At 51.1% G+C, this 18705-nt stretch overlaps 1 protein-coding gene across 2 annotated transcripts in view; it reads right to left on the bottom strand.

Moving 5' to 3' along the window:
• The window catches only part of ABTB2 (ankyrin repeat and BTB domain containing 2), a 186447-nt gene extending 169732 nt beyond the window's left edge, over positions 1–16715 (bottom strand). For both annotated transcript variants that reach the window (XR_003514667.1, XM_027562689.1), the window contains exon 1: positions 15377–16715. Coding sequence is in view for 1 of the 2 variants with exons in the window: in XM_027562689.1 (XP_027418490.1) it covers positions 15377–16259 (883 nt within the window). In the remaining variant the exon portion in view is untranslated. The remainder of the gene's footprint in view (positions 1–15376) is intronic.
• Between the last annotated feature and the right edge of the window lie 1990 nt (positions 16716–18705).

The following is an 18705-nucleotide window of genomic DNA, read 5'->3' as shown; positions in this document are numbered from 1 at the left end:
AGAGAGACCTCTTCTGACTGATGACAAAGGGTTACCCAACCAGCCCTGGAGGAAAGAAGAGACTTGGAGGAGAAAAAGCAGACCTAAGTTCAAGTCCCACTGCTTGGTACTAGGAGCACCAGCAGGGCCAGTAGCAATAGTGTTCCCCCAAGCCTGTTTCATTGTCTTGAAAATAACAGTGAATTAGCTCAGTCCTGTCCAACTCTTTGGGACCCCATGGACTGTAGCCTACCAGGCTCCTCCGTCCATGGGATTTTTCAGGCAAGAATACTGGAGTGGGTTGCCATTTCCTTCTCCAGGGGATCTTCCTGACCCAGGGACTGAACCCGGGTCTCCGGCACTGTAGGCAGACGCTTTACCATCTGAGCCACCAGGGAAGTCAACAACTCATTTGAGTCGTTGAAAATGACGAAGAGGACTCAAATGAGAAAACCTATGAACAACTTTGTAACACATGTAAGTTGTTACCATGTGTCAAGCATTCTGCTAAGGGTTGTATGTGTACTTTTTAATTTTGTTTAACCCTCACAAAACCCCTACAGGGTACTTTAAGATCACCAGTTCACTGATAAGGGACAGTGATAACTTCAGAAGCTAACTTGCTCCAGGCCAGGCAGCTTGGAAATCATAAAAGCTGACCCTGTGGTCAAGGGTCTAGAGGTTAGAGCCACACAACTCCATGGCCTTAATCTCCACATCTATGAATCTTGTTTCTGCACACCGATGGCTTCAGAGAGGCTGGATAATGGTAAAACTTTTGAGACCTGTGAAAACTCAGCTGGCCCCAAGTGACCAACCAGTGACTCACTTGGTGGCCACATACCCCATGGAACGTCTGCGGTGATGGAGACGGTTCATACCTGCTTTGTCCAATCTGATAGCCACCTGCCTCCCATGACCGGTGATCACTGGAAATGTCACGTGCACGATGTTTTAACCATGTTGAATTGTATTAAATTTCAATAGCTTCACAAGTCTACTGGCTGCTGTGTTGAGTAGAGCAATTCCTCTCCCTCTCAGTATGTCAGGTGTCTTGGCCCCCATGCTGGGAAGACTGTAAGAAAACATGTGCTTCCCAGGGCAGACCTTAGTGTGAAGGAATAAAACAAATTCTCCCTGCCCCAGAATAAACATCATCGCTATGATTTTGGAACCTCTGCAGCTGGAAGAGAGAAATGATGGATTGGAAAACAAATGGCCTCGTCTCATTTTTTTTTTTTTTTTTCTTTTAAAAGAAAAAAAAAAAAAAAAAACTGTATTGAGCCTCTAATTAAATTACTTAGGAAAGGTTGTCACTTTTTTGGGTGACAAATTCTTTCATCTTATGATGACACAAGAGCTAAAATATGGTAGAAAGAAAAAACCAGAGGGTAAACAAGAAGAGGCCCAGCACTCTCTAAGGTGTCATAAATCAGGAGGAAATAGACTCAAGAAGCTAACCGCTTCCAAACTCTCTTCCTCTGAAACTATTTTAAGCAACCCACACAATCTCTCAGAGGTTATTTCATTCACAGCAACAGAAGAGAAGCACCGTGCCTCGCAGAATATGGCTTTAAACTCCCAGAGAAACAAGTATCTACACCACAGCCCTCAGGCGGGTCAGCCTGGTCACCCCTCTGAGCGATGTTGCTATTTTAAGGTACCTAAATGGCTCGGTCCTTCGGAAGCCATGAGGGATGCTTTTCCTCTAACCCTCTTGGACCAACCCATTCATTTCTTGGCTCAGGAAATCTCTGCATGTGCTTCACCCCCACCCAGGCTGCCGCTGAGGACAGAGGCAGCCTGGTGAATGAAGACGTCCGAGCCCAGCTGATCTGCCAGCTATGCTATCTTGACCTCTCTGAGCCCCAGTCTCTTCAGCTGTCAAGTGAGATTTGTGAAGTGAAGTGAAGTTGCTCAGTCGTGTCCAACTCTTTGCGACCCCATGGACTGTAGCCCACCAGGCTCCTCCGTCCATGGGATTCTCCAGGCAAGAATACTGGAGTGGGTTGCCATTTCCTTCTCCAGGGGATCTTTCCGACCCAGGGATCGAACCCAGGTCTCCCGCATTGCAGGCAGATGCTTTATCGTCTGAGCCACCAGGGAAGCCCCAAATGAGATTAAGAAGACTACAAACCTCACCTGGCAATCATAGACTACTCAATACCATACACGTGAAGCATGTGGCAAGGGCTGGGACTTTGTAAAGGCTCAACACGTAGCAGGCATGCGCTGGAGATCGGAGCTGAGCATTGAGTTTCTCAGCTTCTCTGGGTTGGGAGGCAACAGGGTGTGACTGAGTGGGGAATCAGGGGTGAGGCTGCCGGCGTTTATTATCGTTCCTACCTGTCATTAGCTGTATGACTTTGAACAAGAGACTGAAATTCCCTGAGCCTTGGTTTCCTCCTCTGAAAGATGGAATTAATCTCCCTCTTTCAGCAGCAGGCTGGGTAATGTCATTACATGGTGCCACTGCCATTCTAGATCTAACCATGCTCTTTTCATGCGAACCTCACAGCTCAAGCTGCTCTTGGGTGTGTTTTGGTGATCCCGCCAGAGGAGCAAGCCAAATCAGCATGGCTGGGAAGTGAAGGGAAGTCACCATCCTGGGTGGGGCAGACTCGAATGCTCTAGAACAATGATTTCGTTTTACCACGAATAATAGCTAATGTCTCAGTGCTCAAAGAGCATCAGACTCTCCCAAGAACTACCACCCACACAGTCTGGTTCCTATTCCAGACCATTTATATCAGAATTTCTGTAGATGGGGCCTTCACACACACACACACTTTTTCTTTTTAAAAGCTCTTCAGGTGATTCTAGTGTGAATCCAGGGTTAAGAGTCCCTGAAACAACTCTAAGTTAGGAACCATGGTATACCCATTAAACAGAAGAGGAAGACTGAGGTTCAGAGATGAAGTAACCAGTTGGCTATCAGGCAACGGTGACTCTCAGATTCCATCTCTTAGCCACCAATGTCACCTGAGCAGCAGGGGTCAAGTCATCTCACTGACACCTGGTTACTCCCAAGGTCTTTCTGAGACCCCTCCGGGCCCCTGTGCCCTCTCAAATCACCCCCAGTGATTCTCTTTCCGGCTAAATTTCTGACCCAGACTTGACCTCCAGGAATCCAAAGCTGCTTGGAAATGGAAACTCGCTTTTCCAGAACAGAAGGACACATGTTCAAAGTCACAACAATCCATAGAACAACTGGGCCTAATTAAACAGACCTCACACTAATGACAGGAAACAATGCATCTGACGATCTTCATTAAAGGCTGCTGGCTGCCTGTGAAGACGCTAGAAGACAAAATTTCGGGGGGCTCTTAAGGCCATCAACCAAAGAATGATAAGACTGAAAATTAAATCTGCACTGCCTGACGTCCGAACAGGCCCTGCTGCGCAGTGCCTATCCTCCGGGAAGGCAAAGGAGGGCAGCGAGTCAATCCACAGTGACTACAGGTGTTCGCCGTGGCCTTTCCTCCCAGTCAAGGGGACAGGCGGCCACCCTCCTGCTTGATCTCTCTCTGTATCAAGTTTGAGACAAGCAACCAAAACCACACCTGGGTCTCTGGCTCAGCCCTGCTTCTTCCGTACAGAGCTGCTCCCCTTTCAATCCACGACCACTCTCTCTTTCAGTTGCTCAGACCATACACCTTGGGGGGTCACACGGATTCCTCACTCATCCCTCACATCCAAGCTATTGGCAAGTCCCGCTGGCTCGGACTTCAAAATGCACCACTGGGACTTCCCTGGAGGTCCGAGGGTTAAGACTTCGCCTTCCAGTACAGGCAGTGTGAGTTCAGTCCCTGGTCAGGGAGCTAGGATCCCGCCTGCCTTGCAGCCAAAAACCCAAAACGTAAAACAGAAGCAGTATCGAAACAAATTCAATACAGACTTTGAAAATGGCCCACATGAAAAAAATCTTAAACAAACAAACAAAACATACATCAATAACCTCCTCCACTGACACCCAAGCCACCATCCTCTTACCTGGATCACCACCAAAGGGTCCTGAGCAGTCATGCTGCACCCCTGCTTGATGCTCCAGTTCATTTCCAACATGGCAGAGAGCGTGATCTTGTTAAAATGTACATCAGACCATGTCATTCCTGGGCCTCGGCCCCTCCAGGGGCTCCCAGCAGACTTAGAATTGGAAGCCAAGGTGCCACGCAGTGGCCTCCAAGGCCCTACCTGGCTGACCACTCCCTCCCTCCCGTCTCTGATCACATCTCCTTAACACATATATACCCGGCTCCTGTCACGTGTCCCGCCGGCCTCCAGGGCCTCACCCCACACTTGCTGCTCCCTCTGCCCAGAGCTGTCTTCACCAGCCTGGCAGGCCTCACCGGGTCTCCTCCAGCAGGCTTTCCTCCTCCTCATGATCCTCTGGGCCTGCACCCTCCCCTCCTTCGAGTCTCTCATATTCATTTGTTCTAACACTGCACACAGGAAATCCTCAATACATACATGCTGAACAAAAAAGTTGATGCACTCGAAATCGAACTCTTAGCGTCTCCCTGGATCCCAATCCCCAGACCCTCCCACCATAACCACCCTGTGTCCTGCAAGACCAACACGGTAGAAACCACGGCAGCTTCTCCCAGGATAGTTACAAGCATCCGTGGGACAGGTGGTGGTGGCAGGGGGGTGGGGCGTCTCTGTCATCTTTCCAGGGGGAGCTCTACCCCGGAGGCCCTCTCACCTGCTACTGAACTGGGTCCCGACACAGCCCTGGCCTGCCTGGCTCATCCTGGAGAGATCGCACATCCAGGAGAACAGCTGCGAGCAACTTGCTTCCAAATGGTGTCCCCATGTACAACGTGGTTTTCCCGGCTGCTGAAATGAGTTAAAGCAGCAGCACCGGGTCTCTCTCTTCACAGGAGCCACTTTTTTTCAGTCATGACTTCTGCTTCTCCAGCACATTTGATTCACCTTGAACTTGGGAATTCATAGAGTTAGACGGGCCGGGGTGGGGAGAGGGACAAGCCGCCCCGCTCACCCGGCTCTGGTGGGGACCTCCCCAAGCCCTGCTCAAACTCTGCGACTGAAAGAAATCGGGGTTCAGAACCTGTACCCCTTGGGCTACCGAGCTGCCCATCTCAATTTCAGAATTCCTGGCAGCCTGTCATCCTCACTTTCTCTCACTTTCCCTGCCTTTGAAGAACCGGCCCTGCCAACTGCAACGAACAGCATTTAAAAATATCTTGCTGGATTATACTGCCCTGCCTTCTAAATTCCTCACAATGCCTGTCTCTGTCCCACACAGTATAAAGAAGGGTGTAGCATATTTAATTTTTTTTCCCTAGCTGCTCCCTGCTATAAATATCTGAGGCCGGGTAGGCAGGCTGCAGACACCGGCTGCATGAAGTCACCTCGGGGCTGATCCCACCACCCAGCAGGCCAGCCAGGACCTGGACGCAGCTGCTGAACACTGGAGGGGTGGGTTGGCCAAGAGTAGACAGAACTCACCTTCTGAGGAAAGTGGGGGAAGAAAACTCTAAGCAGAGTAATCACAGTTAATCCTAATATACAAAGGATGGTGTCTGGTCCTACTACCCGGGCCATCTTTTCGAGAGCTTGGCCAGCCTCATCCCGGGCCATTTCTTTCCCAAGGATACTAATTACAGGGCTCGACCTTAGGAAAGTGACTTCACAATATCCACGTGGGGTCTAGAAACATTGTCGGAGACAGAGGGGCCCTTGGAGAATCTAGTCCAACCTCTTCAGGCCACAGATAAGTAACAGAGAGCCAAGAAGATGGAGTGATTCACTCCAGGTCATGGAGAGGCCAAGCTCCAACCCAGAATTTTCTGGATCCACAGCCTTCACTCTCTGAACCGGACGGTCCACAATGCTTGTGCATATACACTTGCTTGGTCTGTGAAACGTGTGTTCATGAACAGCTCTCACTGCAAATAATGCTTTCACTATCTTAAAAGATACAGGAGAAAAGCTGTAAAAATTTCAACAAAACTTCGCTGCCTCAATTTTAGGGACGATTTTCATGCACTAATAGACCTGTTTCACTCTCCTTGTGGTCCTCTTTAATCTCTCCCCACCCCTAACCTTCTGCCTCTGGTACTTCCAAATTCAGCTTTCCTATGTAATTTTTTCATCATGAACCTGACCACCCCCTACCCCTAACCTCTTGCCTAACTCAATTTTAGAAAACAATGGACTAAAACCATTAACCATAAATGATTGTATGTGTGTGTATATATATATTGTGTGTGTATATATAGAGAGAGCGTGCAAAATATTCAAGAGATTTCTCTTTCAAGTGACAAATTCCTTTGTAACACTGGGGTCAGGAAAAGGTCTAACACCCTAGTTATGGGCTAAGCCATTGATGATCTTTTTCATTTCACTACTGTCAGCGGAATTCAGGTGGACTCTAGGGAGTTCAGTCAAGGTGGCACTGAGCTCGAAGGTGGTTTCCACAATATCAAACAGTTAACAGGACTGAAATCTTGATTATCAGTGCTCTGGAAACACCTTCAGCACCTTGAGAAGGTGACTAAATCTCTCAGAATTGAGCTGTTGTTTTCAAAATGATATGCTCCAAACTGGAAGCTGAACATACCAAGCACAAATCTAAAGTTCTGGGACCCTCTTATCCTGTTTTCTGTCCCTCTCTGCCTCTATGTTTGAGAATCCTGCCTTGGCAAGAGTCAGGCCAACAGCCTCATTTAACAGGTATGCCAGCCCCAGTCTTCATTCCCTGTTGGGAATGCTTTGGCTTGAAATGCTACATTCAGGGCCTTGCAAGAAATGCCAGGTCAGAAGTCAAATTGCATGAGGGAAGTAAAGTTGATGGCAGCCTCGCTCTTCAGGCCCTCTCAAACCAGGTCTGCTGGGGTAAACGTCTTCTTTCCTTACTTGTAGTCTTAGGACAGAGGCCGGGGGGCATTTCTGAGGTCAAGCTTTCAATCAACAAGAAGGGTAATGGGAGGTCTGAGGCTGTGGTTACGATGCGCTGGGGAGCAGACACACTCCATTTCTGAATTATAAAAATGAGTTTTGGAAAACTCTCTTCCTGAGCTCTGGCAGGCTCCTGAACATCTGGATAAAAGATGTGGGAAAGTTTTCCTCTCTGCTGTGTTATCTGCCCTGCTCCTCCTCGTCATGTGTCTGAACCTTCCAGCCAAAGAGGGTCACTTTTCCAACACACACACACTGGCTTCCAGGTCTTTGCTCACACTGTTCCCTCTGCCTGGAAGCCTGCATGCTCTCAGCACCACTTCTCCTTCCCCATCACAGCCCGGCCCGCCCAAGTGCCCCTGACCACATGCCACATCCTCCACAAAGCATCCCCGACTCCCTCCCTCCCACCCAGCCAGGGCTCACCTCTCCCCTTTGAGCTGTGCAGTCACCCAAAGCTTCAAGGTCCCCATCTATGGGGTGGACAGTATATCTGTCTTACAGAGTGGCTTGGGAGGATTAAGTAAAATGGCTCACGAAAAACACCCCTAATGGGCAGGGGGGAAGATGTGGCTTTAGCATCACCTGTCATTTGAATGTAAGGACCCTAAACATCCTTGGAAGGATCCATGGACATGCTTTGCTTTCCCGGCGTGTGTGCATGGTCACTCTGTCATGCCTGACTCTTTGCGACCCCATGGACTGTAACCTGCTAGGCTCCTCTGTCCCTGGGATTTCCCAGGCAGGGATACTGGAGTGGGTAGACATACCCTTCTCCAGGGGATCTTCTCAATCCAAGGGGCGAACCCAGGTCTCCTGCATTGCAGGAGGATTCTTTACCATATGGACCACCAGGGAAGCCCCTTGCCGTCTCTACTAGATTCTAAACTTCTTGATGGGCAAGATCCATTCCCGTCCTCCTCCCATCTGTCTCCGTGGCCTTGGATGTAGCTGGCGCTCGGCAAGCAGCTGATTAACGAGGCCGGCGTGGCATTCCTCAGGCTTACTCGGGTGGTGTTTCTGAAGCTTCTCCTCCCAATTTGGGAAGCTGCTCCAAGCCTACCGCCAAAGTTGCAAAACCATTTAGGCCTTTTTTAAAACAAGCAAGAAGACCACAAAGTATGTTTACATGACAGGCCGGCAAACACAAAACACCTGCTGTCCTGTGGCTCAGGGCTTGGCAGCTGCACGAGGCAGGGTCTCAGACACACAGCAGAGTGACTCCCCAGCAGAATGAGCGCAGCTTTGAGTCTTCGCCATCACTGTCCTCCGGCAGGGTCAGCCTCGAGCTCAGAGGGAGGGTCGGCTCTCACTGCCAGCCCGCTTCAACTTGAGGCCAAGAGGAGGCATAACTGAGCAGGGTGCAAAGGTGCCTTTTCCAGATTCAGTAACTTCCTCCTCCCAATTAGTCACCCAGGAAAGCTGTGTGACTCATCCTTGTCACCCTGGGATTTGGGTCACGGTCCTCCCCTGCACTACCAAAGCTCCCTCCTGCAAAAAGTGAACTCGACGGGTGCATGCAATACAGTTTGCAAAAAATGTAACAGTGATTAGAATGATTGTTTTATGTGCAGGCCCAGTGCAAAGTCCCTTGCAGAGACCTTTAGTAAATCCTCCCAAACATCCTACGAGTTGTGTACTCTTTTCAGCTCTACTGCAGAGCAGTATTTCTCAACCAGGGGCAATTCCGCACCCCCTAACAGACATCTGTCAGTGTCTAGAGACATTTTTGATTGTCACAACTGGCCAGCTGGGGTGGGGAGAGTGGGGCAGGGAGGATGCTACTGGCATCTAGCGGGTGGGGGCTGGGATGCTGCTAAGTATACTTCAGGGCACAAGACAGGCCTGCAACACAATGTACCCAGTCCAGGGATTCCCTGGTGGCCCAGCAGTTAAGAATCCGCCTCCCAAGGCAGGGTATGCAGGCTTGATCCCTGGTTGGGGAACAAAGATCCCAAATGTTGCACAGTAACAAAGCCCTTGTGTCACAACTAGAGAAACCCCCACGTGTGGCAACTAGAGAAAAGCCCGTGCACCACAACCAAGATTCAGTGAGGCCAAAATTAAAAAAAAAAAAAAAAAGCGATGCAGTCCAAATCCTGTTACGGAGGAAGAAACCAAAGCATAGCAGTGACCCTGCCTGGGATCATGCAACTCACAAGGGAGGGAGCCAGGAATGACACCCAGGCCGCCCCACCCTGGGCAAGTTCTCAACGCTCATCCCAGCGTCAGCTCTGACGTCCTGGGAGCAGCGAGTATTCACGGGGCATAACCGCCTGTGGATGAGAGCCGGCCCCGCGCTTTATAGTCGCGGACTTGAAGTGACTTGCTCCAGGCCCTGGTAAGAGGCAAGGCAATTTGGGACCCAGCTCAGACTTCAAAGCCAGAGCATCTCCGCGCTTGCTACGCCGATTCCTCCTCTCCCTGTGCTCCCGGCTCTGACGTTTCACCAACGGCCCAACACGGTAGGGGACTCAGAGGAAATCAAAGGCTCCTTCACAGAAGACTTTCTGCCGGCTCCAGAGCAAATGAGTTGAGTGTCCTGAGGCCAGTGGCCTAAACATGGGCTCCCTTTGGGTTCTTTCCCGCTGGGTGTCCTCCTCCAAGCTGGCTCTCCCTGTTCTTGGAAGATGGAGGCCGCAGCTTTTCCATTCGGCTAAGCTTGTTGATCACTCGGCAGCTGACACTGGGCGGCAGAGTTCCCCACCCCTCAGGAGTAGCAATAAAGGCGCCTGAAAATGGATGCCACCTGAGGGACACTCTGGGCCCACCAGCAAGCAGCGTTTAAACAGCATAACACATCCTCTGGAGGGAGATCCATTCTTGGGCCTTGATGCCTGGTTTTCACCTTGGTTGTGAAGATTCTCTGGCCTAAAGGATGTAAAGTGCCTGGACACAGCAGGCCATTAACAAGCAAGATCTACGATAGGGACCACTGAGTCTGTGAGTCTGACCCTCGCCTCCACTGGCAGAGGGGCAAATACTGCCCTGTCCCTCTCTACCTTTGTTTCTAGGACTCTTCACAGGCCTAGGGCGTGAGTGACATGGGGCTTGGCCCTGGCCCGGCCGTCACCAAGCTGTGAATCCTGTGTTCCCAGAGACCCTCCTGTGAAAGAGCATCCCACTCGATGGGTTTTTATAGGCAGTGGGCAAGATCCCAGATGAAAAGGTTTCTGAGCTGTGCAGAGGTCAGGCCTGTTATTACAGCTGGAGGAGTGTGGCAACAGAGACAGAGCACTCGCCCACAGCCCCAGCTGGGGGAAGGACAGGTACTGATGGGGAAATGGGATAAGGACCAGCCTGAGGATTTGCAGCCCAGTGTCCCTGGCTTATTTCAGACCTGAGATGTTGTCCATGCATCCCTGGATGAGAAGGTAGTTGAATGCCTTAGTGCCATCCTCAGACTGGAGGCAGATGAGGTGCAACACAGATGCAACCTCTTCTGAGCAGTGCTGCGCTATGCTCACTCAGTCGTGCCCGATTCTTTGTGACCCCATAGCCTATAGCCCACCAGGCTCCTCTGTCCATGGGATTCTCCAGGCAAGCATACTGAATGGGGTTGCCATTTCCTTCTCCAGGGGATTTTCCTGACCCAGGGATCGAACCTGGGTCTCCTGCATTGGCAGGTGGGTGCTTTACTACTGAGCCACCTAGGAAGCCCTTTGAGCAATAATCATCCACAGACTGCCCTCTAGGGCAGCTCTGCAGGCAAGATGGGATTGGTATTGCTATTCTTAGGGGAACTGAGTGCCTCTTTGAACTCAGTCTTCCTGTGGATCTATCTGTGGCCAGTTAGACGGCTGCTGTGAAACCCCCACTGTGGGTGCCGCACACTGAAGGAAGCCCGTGACCCGAAATCCTTATTTACACTGACTCATCACAGTGTAGGGAACCCTGCTCACGATTAGAGGATCAAAAGATTGAATGATGTCCCCATGGTTTGGGTACCCTCCAAAATGCTGCCTCTCTCCACCAAGAACTTGAAATTCTCAACCACAGTAGAAAGTGGGGAAGAGTCTTCTGAGGGGGTCAAAGGATTTCAAATGAAGTTCTGGAATTAAACATTTTGCATGGTGGGATCAATCATTTGTCCGACTGCCACTCCTGGAGTGTCGCTCTGTGCCAGACCCTGTGGGAGGCACAGGGGAGGCACGGATGCCCATGAGCCCACAGAGTGATAGGGGTGACATGCGCAGGAAACGACTCAGGAACCTGCCCTGGGTGTGGGGAAATTCACAGAAAGGTGGCCCTTCCGCTGGTGTGGAGGCAGGTAAAACTCCTGGAGGAGGCCGAACAACCCCACTTTGTTCTTCTAACAACTTAAAGCTGGGCTGCATTTCTCAGGCATTCAAGGGGGAGGGAAAAAAAAGTCTGCGTTTCCACAAGCTTGCTTTGTTTCAGTTTTACTAGCTCTCTTGGCTTCAATAAAACAGTTAAAAAGGAGGGTAGCTGCTCCCCCTCCCCAAACCACGCAGGTGTGGAAACTGATTAAACAGCAACTAGCGGCTCAATTAACCCTTGCTCCTGGAGTTGATTATCACGACGGAAACCCATCCTATAAGCTCGGTGTTATATGAGTCCCACAACTAGAAGAGCTTTCTAGACGCAGCCCTTTCATTTCTCCGCTGCAAATGAGATTGTTGGGATTTGCCTCAGCTGATAAATAAGCAAATAATTCAGAAAGGTCCTCACTTTTTTTTTTCCTTTGAGATCCTTAGACAGCAGCAGTATTGATATATTATCTATTCCTAATGAAATTTCAGAAAGGCCTTCCTTGGCCATCATTTAAATTAGTCCCAGTCGTACCATCCCATTACTTTGCTTTTGGTGATTGTTAATAACAGTTACTGCTAAAAGTAACTCCCTATTTGTTCACTTTTTCCTTGTCTCCTCCATTAGTTCACTTCATGAGAGGAGGACCCTCCCCCTCCCCCAATTAATCCACAGTACTTTTAATAGTGGTGCAGACAGGGTCCGTGGTCAATAAATATTTGTTGAATGAACCGCAACTATTTATTAAGCATTTACTATGTGATTCAATCTTTAAATCTATGATATCATCCAGTCCTCACACCAACCTGAGGAGTTAAGTGCTGTTATTATCCCCCATTTTACAGATAACAAAATTGAGGCTTAGAATGGTTAAGAAATATGGCCCAGGTCACTCATAGAAATAGCAGAGGTGAGCTTCAAATCCTTACTGCGATTCCAAAGTTTTTGCTCCTTACCATTATGATGGAGCTCCTTTCATGTACATCCTGGTTACTGCTTTGGAGTAGGAATATTCTCATCAAAACCCTATCATTTAACCTAGCATCTCTGAATGGAAGGAAATTCTCTCCAAGGCCATGGACATTCGTGAACATTTAGTAAGAAAAATGGCCAGGGAGAAACCCCAAGCGATGCTCAGCATCAAACTGACATACAACAATGAGCGAGGGAGGGAAGGAGGGAGGTGTGGATGAGAGAAGCTTCTATTTTCTGCCAGCTCCCTGTTTATAAATACCACTCTATTAAAGTGGTTTTTCTACCTCTCTTAAGGAAGCCACGAAGATAGCATCACTTAATGACACTGCCCTGGGAACAGGCACATCGATACCAAATGAGCAAGCGATATATAACTCCTGCTGCACTATGAAGCTGAGATCATGTTTTATAAACACCATAGAACTTTTATCATCCATCTTGGGTTGAGCAAAACCATATTTGCCCAGTACTCTGAGTAATGGATTGGACTAGATGGATTAGGGTTCTTGAATTCCCGGCTGGAAGACATTAAAAGTTTAAGAGCCCTATATAGCTGACTCAAATGCATGTGCCCTTGCCGTATAATTAGCAGGCATAACAACAATAAATATATAATTTGAAGGGAAGACCAGCAGGACAAGACTGTGAGCCAGCAACTCTCCCATGTGTGGCCATCTGCCAGTTAGACTTCAGCTGTGTAGACGGTAACCTTGCTGGCCTTGGCTTATTTCGGTACAACAAAGGTTTAGATTCTCTCCACTTCCTTCCTAAGCAGTTTGTGCTTCCCTCTGAAGTCAGCTCTCGGGCATAAGTAATTCATTGCCTCTCTACTAGACATTCATTTCACTTTGTCTAAAGGGACTTAATAAATGAGCCTGGTTATTGTTTCCTGGGGCCACCCTCAGGTTTTCATGTATAAAAAATGAGCATCCATATTACTCAGGGGAAGCAAATAGTCACCTGTCTCACTGGAGAGCTCCCTGGAGACTGAGAAGTGAGCAGAGGGACACGCTTGCTCTGGGCATCCTGGAGATGTGTGTCTGTCACACAAGAGCCCTGCTGTCTCAACTACCATGGCTTAAGAAAGATTGTTTGGGGGTGTCGGATGGAGGGGAAGAGGTCAAATCACGGGGTCAAAACCCCACCCTGTAAAGAAAATCCCAAGGAGTGATGACCCTAGATAGGAAATAAGCCCGTTCACGGAAGACACCTGTGTTCTAGCCACTTGTCACATTCTGAATTTTCAGAGGGCCCCGAGGAGGCAGCTGCTCTTAACAGCTTCAATTCACAGTTAGAACAACCGAGAAGCCTCTCAACCTGAGGGGCACCAGTTCTGTGTGAAGGGCATGTTTTGTTTGTTTCTCACCTATTATCCACCTTAGGCCTTGTTTTTTTCTTCTAGGAGTCTTCCTTCTTTGAGTTCAGACTGGGCCTCCCCTCAGCCAAAAGTTCAGGCTGCTTCCCCTGGGCTCTGACAACCGTATGGAAATCCCCCTGCCCTCCACTTCCTCTCCTGGAGCCTGTGTTCTCTGTGCTGATGCCACAAACCTGCAGGGCAAAGCACAATTATCAGCTGTGACATCATCAGCTGAGATTCTGGACTGACCTCAACTCTGACCTAAGAGGAGGAAAATGAAAAGGCAAGTGCTCTTCTTGCCATTCCTGGCATCTCCTTTCAGTTGTGTCAGAATTGAAAACAAAACCCAAGAAAGTCAAAGTCAGCCATGTGGGTAGCGACAGACTGTCTTCAAAATGAAGTCTTTAGTTGTCAACTGCTCCCCTTGGAAATTGGATCAATGAAAACAAAGCTGCTTCCTCTCCTCCGGTGGCTAAAAGCTTGAACTCTGGAGCCTGCCTGGGTTCAAATTCTTGTCACTTAATATCTGTGTAAGCTTGGGTTAATTACTTGACTGCTGGGTACCTCAGTTTCCCCATCTATCTAATGGGGATAATACTATAGGTACCTACCTAATAGGGTGGCTGGGATTACTTAAGTTTATATATTAAACTTAAGTTTATATTAAAGTGCTAGAAACAGAGACTGACACACTGTTAAGTGCTAATTTAAGATTTTTGCTATTACAATTATTTAAAACCACACTTAAATATGACTCCCTTTATGCCTTTTCCATACCCACCTGGCCTCTTCCTCTGTACCACTTACTTGCCACTGAATGCAGCCCCTAAAATCGCCCTCTGATCAGACTGTAAGGATGTTTAGCCAAAGTATCATTCTAGAGAACTGATGGTTTGCTGACTCCTGAAGTTGGAGTCTGGTAGGCAGTTTACTGTTGAACCCAGGTCACACCGTAACCTTTCCAGTGAAAAGGTCAAGTGCTTCCCTACCACTCTTTGCACTGAAGCTATGTCCTCTTTCAGAGAAAGGCAACTACCCAAAGGTTTCTTTCTGGCACTTGACACCGTGCTGTCTGCCCATCCCCCACCCCGCTTCCCCCTAGCTCGGTTGATGACTATGGGGTCATCCTTTCAGCAAAGTCTAGAAGGTCATGCACTTAATACAACATAGGGTTTTAATTAATTGCTCACTTGGTTGGTGACAGCTTGGAAAACCAGGTCTGGGAACTGGCATGTGATTCCCTTTACTGGGAAGGGGGTTCAGAAGTCACCATGTTCCATAACCCTGGGCTCAGAGTCAAGAACCCACCACTACCTCTCCACCTTCCCCCAGAGGGCCCTGAAAGGCATCCTTCAACCCAGCAAAGCTCAAGGTGGCAGGGCCAGGTCCAGGGTATCCACTTCCCCTCCTTCCATCCCACTTAGCCAAGACTTTGCAGCCCAGACCCTCTGGCTGCTGCTACTGTACTCGACAGAACTAGGACCGAACCGTAGTTGATCTACCCAGTGGTCCGGAAAAGAGGCCAACTACAGACCCATCAAGCAAGGTAGAGGGCCACAAGGCAGTCCGCTTCACGCCAAGAGAGGTTCAGGGATGGCTTCATCAAGAGGTTCAATCAGTGAATGGCCCCCAGCAGCGACAACACGACGCAGAACAGGAAGCAGAAGATCAACCACTACTTTGCCCTCCGAAAGTCAGTCGCCGAAAGAAGAACCTCGGGAAAGACTCCTTAATGAACTCCTCTACCCAAAGACCAAACGCTTTCTCTCAGGTCTTGAATCTCCTTGGTCCTAGGAAATTCACCCCCTGCGTAGCCCAGGTTGGACTTCCCCCCAGCCCGGTCCACGGGCCCGGAGCCCGCGAGCTTACCATTGGCGTTCTTGCCGCAGATGAGATGCTCATAGGGCTGCAGGACGCCCCAGAGCTCGGCGTCATTGTTGATGACCATCTCCAGGGCCTCAGCGGACACCTCCCCGCCTCCGGCCCCTCCGCCGTCGGGGCTCTGGCTGGCGAGCACCCTGGCCCGGATCTCTTCCACCAGATTCTCCATGCAGGCGGTGAGCGAGATGGCCGCGTACTCGTGGATTCGCACGGAGATGCGGGTGTCCACCATCCAGCGAAAGAAGCGGCCCACTGAGAAGGTGAGGCCGCAGCGCGCCGACTTGCCCCGGCGCAGCCCGTCGCCCGCGCTCATGCTGTATAGGGACAGGGCCTTGACCGCGGCCAGCGCGCAGCTCTCGGCCAGTGCCCAGCTGTGCACCAGGCGCACGGCGCTTTGCACCTCGAAGCGGGTGCACTTGGCGTGCAGCACGCTCAGGCGCTGCGCCTCGCGGGCCACCCGGATGAGCGCCCGGCGGAGCAGCCCCGCCAGGCGCCTGACCGCTTCGGCGGAGAACAGGGGCTGCCGCCGGCCGCCGGCACCTTTGCGAAGGACCCGGGCCACGTCTCCCTCGGTCCAGGGGAACTCCTCCAGTTCGGGCAGGCGCGGGCAGCGCGAGAAGAGGTCGGCCACTTCGGGGTCCTCGGGGAGCACCGTGTTCACCGTGTCCCAGCTGTTGTGGCGGCTGTTCATGGAGCCGGAGTAGCACCACCAGGCCGCCCCGCGGTGTTGCTGCGCCGAAGAGTTGAGCGCCTGCGAGTTGGACTTGGAGGACGAGAGGCTGAGCGAGCGGCACGAGTCCCCGGCCCCATACCCGGAGTCCAAGGTCAAGTCCTCCAGCGTCTTCAAAGTCGAGCTGTACGTCCCGGCCATGGGGAGCCTGCCCGGGGCGGCCTCGCCGAGCGAGGGGCGCTCACAACTCCATGCGCCCTTCCCCAAGTGGGCAGAAACAAGCTCTAGGCTCTCCGGGGCGCCCTCCTTTCTCTCGGCACCGCGGGGCTCGGCGGCCGCATCGCCCGCCCGCCTACCCGGCGGCCGCAGGAAAGTGGGCGAGATTCGCGGCGGCCAGAGCCCCACGCTCCCGGCGTCCCGACTCCGAGCTGTCACTGGAACGATCCTCCGCTGCTCCTCCTCCGCAACCCGCCTGGTCCACCTCAGCTTTCCTGAAGCAGAGCGTCTATTCTCCGCAGAGAAGGGATCCCGAGAGAACAGGGCGGCGGCGATCGAGGGAGGCGGCTCCCGGCGTTGCGCGAGTCCGGGACCGACCTGCGAGAAAGCTCTCTGCAAACTTCTGCGCGGAGCCAGCCGCCTGCACAGCTGGGTACTGGGCTGCTGCCGACATGCAAATAACCCGGGCGGCCCACCAATCATCGGCCGCGACGGGCAGGGGCTACACCAATGATCTCCCAGAGGGGCGGTCACTTTGCTGATTTCACTCTGCCGCCGGTGAAACCCAGCGCGGGCAGAGGCGGGGCTGGAGGCGGAGGGTCTGGAGGAGCCGCCGAGGGCGCGGTGGAGGAGGGGGAAAGAGATGGCGAGTGAGCGACTGGGCGGGTGGGAAAGGGGGGATCGAAACGTTAGGCTAAGGAGCTGACGAATTAAAGAAAGAGGTAAAGGAAAAGCCACTGTGCGTTGCCACCTTCCCGCCGTCCAGGCTTTGGGCGTCCGCAGCTCCTTTTCAAACCCTTTTGGTGCCAAACATCAAAGCCAGCGAGTCGAGTATGGGTAGGGAAGCAGGAGGGGTTGGGACTAGAGGAGGGAACCGAGGCCTGGGGGAGGGGACCCAAGTCAGACGCCCCACCTCGCTCTCAAGACTTTCTGCCAAGCCCCTCCCGCTTTCCCGAGACGAAACTCCAGTTGTATTTGGAGGGAGGAGTTTGCCCGTGTTTGCTTCTCTTCCCAAATTCGTCTGGTTTTCTTTACGTTGCTTTCTAGGCTCCAATCAGAATAGAAATTCTTAGTCTGGCATCTGATAAATGGACAGCCTCCAGAGGGCTGCGATTCCTCCCTCACCTCTCCCCGCCACTTGAAATATTACACACGCAGTAGTCTGAGTACTACTCCAGGGAGAAGGCCGTAACTGATCAGATTTGCAAGAGTCGGTGAATTTCCTGTTAAACTGTACAACGCCGCTTGCTGTGTTGGATCCTTCTTGTGCTTCAGTGTCCGAGTGTGTGTGCTGGGGCGGGGGCGGCGGGGGGCGGGTATTACACACGTGCGTAATGGGTGTGCGAAAATGAAAAACGTTCCTAGTTGTGGCCTGCGCTTGGAACATCTGGCTGAACGCTCCTCTTCCTAACGGCGTGCCCTCAGGCGAGCTCTCTGCCCGGCTCAGGACCCGCTTTCCTTCCGGTGTTAAATGAGAGCTGACCTCCAAGCAGCACCATTGTAAACCTGTCTCATGCACTTGTCCAGAGGCGGTATCCAGCAGATCCATGCCCGGTCCCACCCCGGCCGGCAGCTGTCCAGTAACTATTCACAGACACGTGCACGAACGTGGACACGCCTCCTCCTGTGGAGCCACAAAAGCAAGGAGGAGATTGTGCAAGCATTTCCCCCAGGTCAGCCTCCTCCTGCGCTCTTGAATAGCTGCTTTGTACTATATCTCACAGGGTTTTGACCTTGGGCCGTGAGTTGCATACGAACTAGAAATGTCTGGTTTCTCTCTCTCCTTCTTAAATTAATTGCCCTTTGCTGGTGAAACTCCTTTTGCTTCGGCAGTTTTAACTTAATTTTGCCTTCCAGCGCATCTTTATTTATGCAATACCGCCGCCTGGTGGTTACAACTGGGAATGGCGTCAAGGCTGGAAGTATTGATACTAATGAACGATGTTAAGTCCACAGGGACCAAATCAAAAGAGGACACAAGATGTGACTACATCTTCTATAACAGAGATAGGAAGTCAAAGTAGGTAAGGATATTCAATGTGATTAAAAATGTGAAAAGAAATTTGATACGATTTAAATCTTATTCAGTTCAGTTCAGTTCAGTCGCTCAGTCGTGTCCGACTCTTTGCAACCCCATGAATCACAGCACGCCAGGCCTCCCTGTCCATCACCAACTCTCGGAGTTCACTCAGACTCACGTCCATCGAGTCGGTGATGCCATCCAGCCATCTCATCCTCTGTCATCCCCTTCTCCTCCTGCCCCCAATCCCTCCCAGCATCAGAGTCTTTTCCAATGAGTCAACTCTTCGCATGAGGTGGCCAAAGTACTGGAGTTTCAGCTTTAGCATCATTCCTTCCAAAGAACACCTAGGCCTGATCTCCTTCAGAATGGACTGGTTGGATCTCTTTGCAGTCCAAGGGACTCTCAAGA

The sequence above is a fragment of the Bos indicus x Bos taurus genome, chromosome 15, assembly GCF_003369695.1.
Source record: "Bos indicus x Bos taurus breed Angus x Brahman F1 hybrid chromosome 15, Bos_hybrid_MaternalHap_v2.0, whole genome shotgun sequence".
Taxonomy (NCBI): domain Eukaryota; kingdom Metazoa; phylum Chordata; class Mammalia; order Artiodactyla; family Bovidae; genus Bos; species Bos indicus x Bos taurus.
This window is presented reverse-complemented; position numbering and strand designations above follow the sequence as displayed.